Source organism: Macrobrachium nipponense, chromosome 3 (genome assembly GCF_015104395.2).
Source record: "Macrobrachium nipponense isolate FS-2020 chromosome 3, ASM1510439v2, whole genome shotgun sequence".
Taxonomy (NCBI): Eukaryota; Metazoa; Arthropoda; class Malacostraca; order Decapoda; family Palaemonidae; genus Macrobrachium; species Macrobrachium nipponense.
Window position 1 is genome coordinate 22,252,610 of NC_087202.1, and position 10,434 is coordinate 22,263,043.

A 10,434-nucleotide genomic window follows, 5' to 3' on the forward strand; every position below is an offset into this window, starting at 1 on the left:
TACATGAGAGGCCGAGAGCCACATGGGAGGTCTTCAGTTTTTCCTCTACTCAGGTGAGGCACATAGCCAGCTGAGAGGAAACAGGTTTGTATCCCTCCCGCACTCAATGAGTTTTGACCTTAGGGTAGAGGTGCAGGGAGTTTTTCCCTCCACATATGGGAGGCCTAGAAGGCCACACATGGGAGATTAGTTTGGACGAGTGACAAATGAACTTGAGACTGACTCGCGTACTCAATTATATTGACTGACAATGGTACAGTGGAGGGCCGAGTAGATTTGATTCCCCACCTCCAAATTAATGTTGTTAATCGGGCTTATTCAGGTGTTCAGGGGGTGTATTGCAATATGAAGTTTTTATTGTAAAACTAATATTGTAATACCTACCTGAACACCTGAATGATTCCCACCCTCCTCCCCTCTCATACAGAGTTATTGAGTTATGATTGACGTGAGAGGGCAGGTGTGACCGGCCCGTGAGGCAGGGCTATCAGCGGTGGGCTGGTAACTAGGTAACGAGGGTGTTTGCCAGGAGACTGGCAACACTGATCGTTTATTTTAACCAAAGATTTGGTAAATTTTTAATAAATGATGGTTCGGGCTGGTAAGTGACCAGGGCTTATTCAGGTGTTCAGGTAGGTATTACAATATTAGTTTTACAATAAAAACTTCATATCACTGTTCTTACTCTGCTCACAAGGCAAACTCTGGTAAGCAATTGTTAATTGGTAACAATGTTTGTCCGTCGGACGTTGTTCGACCGTGTGAACGCACCCTTACTGTTCATTGTACGTTGCAGTGTTACCATACTGCATTTCTAATGTGTTTATTTTTTAGGTTTCAGAGTATTCCAGCACAACAACCTGGAGATTAACACCCTCTGAAATGCGAAAAGTTTTACAGCTTAGGTGAGTCTTCAAACTAATTCAAGTTCACAAGTAAAGTTATTTTATTCTCCAACCATTATTCAGAAATAAGTCCCTTCCTTTATTGCTGGTTTTGTGTAACATATGCACAGAAACAGTAGTAACATTGCTGAAGAGTAACTCTGCATATTTTTTTTTGTATAACACTGACTGTAGATGCTGTTGATAGCAAGGAACCACTGGAGAATTTCTGGGCAATATAAATGTGAACTTGTTAACAATTCCAACTCATACTGAATGCTATAAGAAAACACTTTTTGATGGAAAAATCTTTCAGTAATGTGTCAACTCATACTGAATGCAATAAAAATTTACTTTCAGTAATGTGTATCTTTTAATTTCAGAGTGGATTTCAAAGCAGATGAGATAAAGAAGCTCAAGCTGTAAGAGACAAAATTTTTTTTTTTTTTTTTGTAATATTTGCTTTCTTTGTTGCTACTTAGATGCCCTGCATATTTATCTGTTTACATAACATTCCTATTTTAATTGTCTGAAGTGTTTTGACAAATATTCTTTAAAGCTTTTTGTATCTTCTGAAGGCAAATATATATATATTTACTGTAAATATTTACATGTAAATATGTTTCATTTACTTACCTTATTTTATTGTTTAGGCCATCTTAGGTTTTCTACATGTGCCATTTTGAAGATGCCAATAATGTGCTAATTTTCCAAAAAATAATTCATTCTTATTACATTTCTGCTTTGTGTGATGAAATTCAGATCTATAGTAAATTAACACTATTCATAAGGTTCATGAAAAAGTGAACTTTTATAATGAAAATATATTGCTATAAAAATTGGTCGATAATACAGTACCTTAAAATGTAAAGTTAACATTGACAAAAACTTAAACTAGAAATTTTTTTTTAACAATTAGAAAATATTTCACCTTTCTGTTTCGATAATCTAATGAGGAATTTTAAAGACAGGAAAAACTGGTGCAAAAATGTCTAAAAACTTTCAAAGTATTAGGAAAACTTATGAAAATTTTCAACAACCTCAAAACACTGGTGCAAAGATCTACTGAAATTTGAACAGAGCTAACTTTTGATCATTACCCAACAAGTTCCGATTTGTCACTTTTCAACATCTGGGCTTGATTTACTGCAGCTTACATCTATGTCATCTATGGAAATGCAAAATGGGCGGCAATCCAAGGTCTTAAGATTCACTAATACACAGGTGCCAGTTCCATTAAATCTTGGAACACTTACTAAAGTTACATCATGATCAGCTGTCCCTGCAATATAAGATTTCTGCATTACTATTCAATACAATAATATTTTTAAATTGAAGACTTCAAACACAGAACAGAAACACTAAATATATGCTCATAGTGATAATTTACACTATAGTACATGAATGTTTTACCAAGATCTTCCTTTTATTACAACAGGAACTTTTCCAGAATTTAAGACTTAAAGATAAATTTTTCCTGTCAATAAACTAACTTTATCATGGTTAGACACTCAAAACTATAGGACATTAACCCCTAAATCATTAACGTTCCTTTACATGTAAGAGATCCCAAAAACTTTCAAATAAACAAATTAAATAAAAGTATTATATTTCATTAGCTAATTTATAAAAATCTTTGTGGCATGTTGTATAGAGTGGTCTAAAATCAAAAGAAGCTGGCAAAGCTCAAGGACTTCATAAGCTTTTACAATTTTTATAACAAAGCAATAGATTCGGAACTGTTTTACCACCTCCAATGCCTGTCTCGCCACCTTGATATGATCCTCAACCTTCATTTATTAATTAGATCATCTAAAGCACAATAAATATAAAATATCTCTCAAGTTCATTTAAGTTTTGAAATCCTGAAAAGAACCTACAATATGGAGAGGAAACGTATGAAAGGCAACCAATCACTACAGATCATAACAGATATTCTTGAGGAAAACCAAAACAAGCAAAGGTAACAAAATCTGTTTTGTGCATTGTAGCATTTTCAATTTTGCATTAAAATAAAATTTTATATTCCCAGTTTCAGTGTTTATGTTTAGCAGTTGTTAGCAGTTAACAACTGCTAGATAAATCCTACAATCTTGACAAACATATAATTAACATAATCTTTTTTATCTGCTTTTCTCTTTATGGGTTTATATGTGACATTGGTATTGCCCCCTTTTCTCTATGTACTGTCAGCCTAAACTCCTATCAAGTTGAGGTATTCATCAATACCCATGTTTCCTGACCAATCCTCATCATAATATGGTCCTCCCATTGCATCTTGGTTAAGAATCTTAACATTAGCCTACTGGTGTGTCTTAATTTTTAGAAAAAAAAAAAAGTATTTTATGCCTGTGAAAGTTTAATCACAGATAAAATAGTATGTCAAGGTGTTGAATATTCATCTGAAAGTTATATTTACCCTTACATCTGCCCTGTGGAATACAGTTTTAAAGTTTTTTTTATTAAAAATTTGCTTCAGGTTAAATGTCTCTATTTAGCCTCCATTATAGTATCCACATATAAAATTTATTCATATAAAATTTATTCTAATATTTTCAGGCATTATGACTACCAATGAGACTTTTGTGCTTAAATCTAAAGTTAAAAAACCCAATAACTAAAGTAAGGAATAGGGAAAACATGCATACCTTTTATAGTTCGAACAGCAAATGATTCTTGATTTCCTACAAACATCAGATCAGGACATGAAGTAATAACAAATGGCTCATCACCAACATAGGGATATGATGCTGAAAATGTAGAAATGAAGTTGTAATAACCTTCTCACAATAATACCGAGATGGAACAAGCATCCTTCCCTGCAACAACTAAACTCGACAATGGTGCAGTTCAAGAATTGCTGAAAACATACAGAAACTATTATATATTCCCTACACTTATCACGCATCAAAAATTTAAGTTAAATTTTTTTTTTTAAAGCGGTTATTTACGTATTCATATAATTTTCTCTAAACATTTTATTTTACAAAGTTCTTCGACATAAAACATTAAAGTAATTAGAAACTATTTTGTGACCTCCAGAAAAATGGTTCATTATGGATTATTTGGTGATACACCTACAAGTCTAAGGCTACTGCAACTGGTAAAACACTGTGCTCCTTTTAATCTGGAGGCTAATCAACTTCAATTAACCTTTTAACCGTCAACCATGGTAAACAACTTCCCAGGTCCTTGTGGTCAGTTTTAAAGCATGTCAAGAAAGTATTTACAATTCTCAGATTGTCAGCAGAAAGCTGTAATAAGCCTACGTTTAGATATTGCTTAAAAGATATTCAATGTATTCTCAAATGGTATTTTTATATCTCGTACTACACATAGGAAGGTAATATATATTCTTCCCAATGTGGGATTTACCAAACATGTACAGTATTCTAATATTTTAATGCTTACAATTCCTCCAACGTCATTTATTTCTATCTTAAGTATTTACTTCTTATACCCATAACTTTTTTCAAATTTATTTTTTATCTTTTTTAGCTTTGTACATCTTCCTTTTCTTGTCTATTCAAGACTTCTCTCTTATCAGTGCATCAGAGAAAAACAATGAAGAAAACTGAAAGGAAAAATAATTGTATATAAACATTAAACATTTAAATGGTCGAACTTTCTTGTCAATTCAAAACCAAGACGAAAAGGAAAGAGAAAAGATAAGGGGGAAGGGTGCAAGGATTCATTATTCCATGGGGAAAAGTAATGAGAAAACTGACACCTTAACAGATTGGGAAAATCAGTTACAGAAGCTACCCAAAACATATGATATTAATTTTCATATTAGTATGAATGAAACTCAAGTTTAACTTCAATTTCACAATAAAATTATTACAATCAACAATATGTAGTACATTTTTCAAGTAAAACCAAGGTTGCAGAAAGTTTGACGTTAAAAGTAGCTTCACATAAAATGGAACTATGGTGTTAGGGATGCTTGGCAAAACATCCATAACAGCAATTGCAAGATAGATGAAAAATCCTGAAAGGTGGTTTTAAAAAAATACAATACTTACAAAGTGTGTCTGGAGCAGTTGGAGCAAGGTGTCCCCACTTGCAAAGACTCTCCATGACTTCCAAGGGATCTTCCAGAACAGAGCAGCGACATACATCTTTCACATTTTGCCCTGACATTCCAATCAGCAATCGACCTCCAATTTCAAGTTCATAAGGGTTTGAAACACTTTGCATGGTGGTGTATACAGATGCCTTGGAGAAAGAAAAAAAAACAGTCTTTCAAATAGTGTTCTGCATATCATGAGTAAAGCCCCTTCCACACAAGGGGCAATTGCATGGTGGGCAGACACTTTTACCAATTTTGTGAGTGGATGGCGATCACAAGTGTGGTCCAAGTCATGTTTGCCTGCCTGTGACTACTGCCTCCCTTGGACTGTTTGATCTGGTAACACTGTTGAAAAGCGAGAGAATTACAGGCAAATAAGAGTGCCCATCGTGTCTTTGCCCCTCGTGTGGAAGAGCTTTACTCGTGATATGCAGAACACTTTATCTGAAAATGACGCTCTAATAGCCAAGGGGTAAAAACTTTGCTGTGCCTTGATAATTAAACAGTAGTCTGGAAAAAAAAAACTAACATTTTACTGAGCTAAACATCTTAGCTCAAATAGGACTGGCTCAGAAGGTTTTTTCTTGCATAAGAAACAGCTTCATTGGATTTGTCTAATAGATTAAAATTTCTAAAGTAATATACATACTTTAAACATTAAGACTGTCAAAATTCTTTAAGGGATTTGTGTCCATTAGTTGTCAATTTCTGCCATTAAGAATTTGGGCAATCAGACAAAATATTTTACTGTTACTGTTGCTTTACACTATCTTGTAATTTTACAATAGGCACATAGCTATAAAAGAGCCATTTATTTAAAATAACCTTATATTTATTTCTTTTGTAATAAGACTGTCATAACCCTACTGTGGCTTTAATCTGCTTTGTCACTTCATTGCTCCACAAACTGGCAATTTCAGTGACGTCATAACCACTTAGGGGGATTTGTAGGTTTAATCTTATCATACTTCTTGCAGGCTTGGCTGCTTCATATGCATCTTTACTTTCTTTAATTCCTACATGAGCATGGATCCAGCAACATTAAACATTTACAGCAACTTCATGTAACTTATGGAAGGAGTATTTTAACTGCTACAAGAAACCTTTACAGTATACAGGCAGTCCCCGGGTAACGACAGGTTCGGCTTACGACGTTCCGAGGTTAAGGAGCTTCTCAATTATATTCATCAGACATTATTTCCAGGGTTACGACGCCTACAACGCTCATCTGGCAGATGAAATATGACACCAAAAATGCAAAATAATCAATATTTGAAGGTTTTTTATGACAAATGCAATAAGAATGCAGTTTACATAGTTTTCAATGCATCCAAAGCATTAAAGGTAAGGTTTTCTTAGGATTTTTTACGATGTTCCAGCTTACGACGCGTCTCAAGAACGGAACCCCCGTCGTAACCCGGGGACTGCCTGTAGTAAGTTTTCAGTTTCTAAACACTTCTGGAATCACTGAAAATTAACATTTGTGGATGTGATTTTCAATAATCTTATCAGAAAAGTTTGTAGATATGATGCAGAGAAAATTGCAGACTATATTAAGTACAGGCAGCTACTGGTTATCAGTGGGGGTTCCATTCCGACGGCTTTACGATAAGCGAAAATTGCCAATAACCAGATTTTGGCGCTGATATCCAGTTAACCCTTAAACGCCGAAGCGGTATTTTAAAAATCGTCTCCCGTATGCCGACGGCGTTCGCGAGTGAGCGCTGAAGCAGAAAAAATGTTTTTCAAAAAATCACAGCACGCTTAGTTTTCAAGATTAAGAGTTCATTTTTTGTCATTGCCTGAAGTTTAGTATGCAACCATCAGAAATGAAAAAAAATATCATTATCATATATAAATATTGGGATATATGACAGCACAAAAAAAAAAATTCCATATATAATTGTATACAAATCGCGCTGTGAGCAAAACGGTTAAAGCTAAAGAGTTAACTTATATTATATATATATATATATATATATATATATATATATATATACTATTATATATATATATATAGATATATAGATATATAGATATAGAGATATAGAGATATAGATATATAGATATATAGATATAGATAGATAGATATATAGATATAGATAGATAGATAGATAGATAGATAGATAGATATATATATATATATAATATATATATAATTGATTGACTATTACTAGACTGTAAGTGTTGTAGCTTACAATTGCAGTTTTCGACCATTCTGGTCCAGTTAAATTTGACCAAAGGACGAATTTTTTCTATTTATCGTTATTTATATGTAAAAATTTTAAAACTGATAAAAGATACAACCATGTGTTGTTTTTAGTTGTATTCTACATAAAATTGCGCACATTTTCATATATAAAACTTTATGTAACAGCTAATTTAAAATGGTGCAAACATTACGACAATCGGACAAAAAACTTGATTTTTTCGGAAGAGTTACCACGCGGACGTAAGGAAAAAGTTTATTTCATAAATTCACCATAAATCAAAATATTGTGTTAGAGACTTCCAATTTGTTGCAAAATAAAAGTAAATGATTGAATATTACTTACAATTGCATTTTTTTACCATTTCGGTCGAGTCAAAGTTGACCGAAGGTTGAAATTTTGGCACTTATCATTATTTATATGAAAATATTTTAAAACTGATAAAAGCTACAACCATGGGTTTTTTTTGGTTGTATTCTACATAAAATTGCACACATTTGTATATATAAAACTTTATGTAACGGCTAATTTAAAATGGTGCAAACATTACGACAATCGGACGAAAAAATGTATTATTTTTTTTGGAAGAGTTACTGCGCAGACGTAAGGAAAAAGTTTTTTTCATAAATTCACCATAAATCGAAATATTGTGCTAGAGACTTCCAATTTGTTGCAAAATGAAGGTAATGATTGAATATTAGTAGAATATAAGAGTTTTAGCTTACAATTGAGTTTTTCAACCATTTCGGTAGTCAAAGTTGACCAAAGGTTGAAATTTTGGCACTTATTGTTATTTATATGAAAATATTTCAAAACTGATAAAACCTACAACCATGAGTTGTTTTTGGTTGTATTCTACATGAAATTTCGCACATTTTCACATATAAAACTTTATGTAACGGCTAATTTAAAATGGTGCAAACATTACGACAATCGGACGAAAAAAAATTTATGATTTTTTTCGGAAGAGTTAGTGCGCAGACATAAGGAAATTTTTTTTTTCATAAATTCACCATAAATCAAAATATTGTGCTAGAGACTTCTAATTTGTTGCAAAATGAAGGTAAATGATTGAATATTACTTGAATGTAAGCATTTCGGTCGAGTCAAAGTTGACCAAAGGTTGATATTTTGGCACTTATTGTGATTTATATGAAAATATTTCAAAACTGATAAAAGCTACAACCATGGGTTGTTTTTGGTTGTATTCTACATAAAATTGCACACATTTTCATATATAGAAATTTATGTAACGACTAATCTAAAATGGTGGAAACATTACGACAATAGGGCGAAAAAATGTCTGATTTTTTCGGAAGAGTTAGTGCGTGGACGTAAGGAAAAAGTTTTTTCATAAATTCACCATAAATTGAAATATTGTGCTAGAGACTTCCAATTTGTTGTCAAATGAAGGTAAATGATTGAGTATTACTAAAATATAAGAGTTTTAGCTTACAATTGCATTTTTCAACCTTTTCGGTCAAAGTTGACTGAAGGCTGAAATTTTGGCACTTATTTATATGAAAATATTTCAAAACTGATAAAAGCTACAACCATGAGTTGTTTTTTGTTGTATTCTACATGAAATTGTGCACATTTTCATATATAAAACTCTATGTAACGGCTAATATAAAATGGTGCAAAAGTTATGTCAAAGTGACGAAATAATTTCCGAGATGTGTCGCTGATGCTTTTTAGTGCGAGAAGAAATTGCGCATGCGTGCCTGGGTAACGATTGTAAACAAAACAACAGCTTGATCCGTGAACTCCCAGCATCCCCCAAGGCGTGTGATTCAAAAGTTTTTGCCTAGTAGGCCTATAACTATTTTTCCGCGAATTTAAAAAAAAAAAAATTTTCGTTGACGTTTCTTACATCGGTTCGGCACCCGACAGATAATTTTTGTCGACATTAAATACGTCCAATCGGCATTAAAGGGTTAACAGGGGAGTGGAGAAGAGTGAATCTCATCTGAAAGTGCCTCTTCAATGGCCTAGACCTAGAAAAAATTCCATCGGTGCTTTGTCTACACTGGAGTATCATGAAAAAAAAAAAGCACACCTCTACGGACGGCTTTCCAATGGCTGTCCGTCAACACCTGCAGACAGCAGGCTCGCCTGAGGGGCAGCTACCTGGGGGTAAAGCCCCTTTGGACTCCCATGGACTGACAGCATGCCTCCTTCCAGGGGCTGGGTTTAGGAAAAACAAGGGCCGGGATAGCCACCTCCTCCACCACACATCCAGTAAGGCGCCTTTCCATTGGCTGTCTGTTGATACCTGGGACCGGCAACAGGCTCGACTGAGGGGTCGACTACCAGTGTGTAAACCCCCCGACCTCCCTTGGACTTCCAGTATGTCTCCTCCCAAGTTTAGGGGAGTATGACAGGGACCTTTGTCTAGGAAAATCGAGGGATAAATAGCCACCTCCTCCACTGCACACTTCACTATACAGTCGACCCACAGTATTCGCAGACTCACAATTTGTGGACTTGCCTATTTGCAAATTTTTCTGTGGACTGTATATACCCATTATTCATGGAAAGTTCGCCTATTCGCGGTATTCTTCACTGAGAAATATTCACAAATTACTGTGTTTTTATATCATTTTTGTGACTAAACGCACTTTTTGTCATAAAACTATTACAATACTAGGGTATAAGCATTTTTTTTGTGTGTTTTAACTATCAAAATTGGAAGTTCTAAGTTTTTAGAGAGGTTTTAAGTACATTAGCTCACTGAAATAATGGATTTAAGCGTCCGAACGTACCCCGCTATAAAAGAAACTCCGATATTTTGTTGTATATATACGCGAGTGTATTTTTGGCATAAAGTCCAGGTATATTTATACCCTGTACCCTCTTAAACTACTGCAAATGCTTATAACTGCCTTTTTCAACAGTTCATTGCCTAATATGATAGTTCTAACAAACAATATACAATAAATTATCATTGTAAAACAATTTAAAATAATTTCAAACAGAAATACATGCCAAACCGTCCCAAAACTCCTCAGCATCTTTTAGCAACTAATTGTTACCTTTTTATATATACTACATATTTACATACACAAACACTTACACCTTAAGTAAGATGAAGCCTTATTGTTATCTAGGGGTGAGTAAAAACTTCAGCATAATTATTTTAGTAGAAAGCAATGTAAATTAATGAAGAAACAGTAAAAATTAAATTTACCTATCTGTACAATAAACATGGGAAATATTTGACTAACAAATAAAAATGAATATATATATTCAATTTATCATGTACCTC

The 10,434-nt window shown here is 33.7% G+C and overlaps 2 protein-coding genes across 2 annotated transcripts in view; one reads left to right on the top strand and one right to left on the bottom strand.

The window, feature by feature from the left end:
* The window catches only part of LOC135221657 (conserved oligomeric Golgi complex subunit 4-like), a 304,771-nt gene extending 303,269 nt beyond the window's left edge, over positions 1–1,502 (top strand). The window contains exons 16-17 of the mRNA XM_064259355.1: positions 835–905; positions 1,268–1,502. Coding sequence (XP_064115425.1) covers positions 835–905; positions 1,268–1,310 — 114 coding nt within the window. The 3' untranslated portion in view covers positions 1,311–1,502. The remainder of the gene's footprint in view (positions 1–834; positions 906–1,267) is intronic.
* A 191-nt stretch (positions 1,503–1,693) lies between these two features.
* The window catches only part of LOC135221658 (DNA polymerase delta subunit 2-like), a 76,645-nt gene continuing 67,904 nt past the window's right edge, over positions 1,694–10,434 (bottom strand). The window contains 3 exon segments of the mRNA XM_064259356.1: positions 1,694–2,166; positions 3,533–3,634; positions 4,910–5,102. Of these exon segments, the coding sequence (XP_064115426.1) occupies positions 2,003–2,166; positions 3,533–3,634; positions 4,910–5,102 (459 nt within the window). The 3' untranslated portion in view covers positions 1,694–2,002.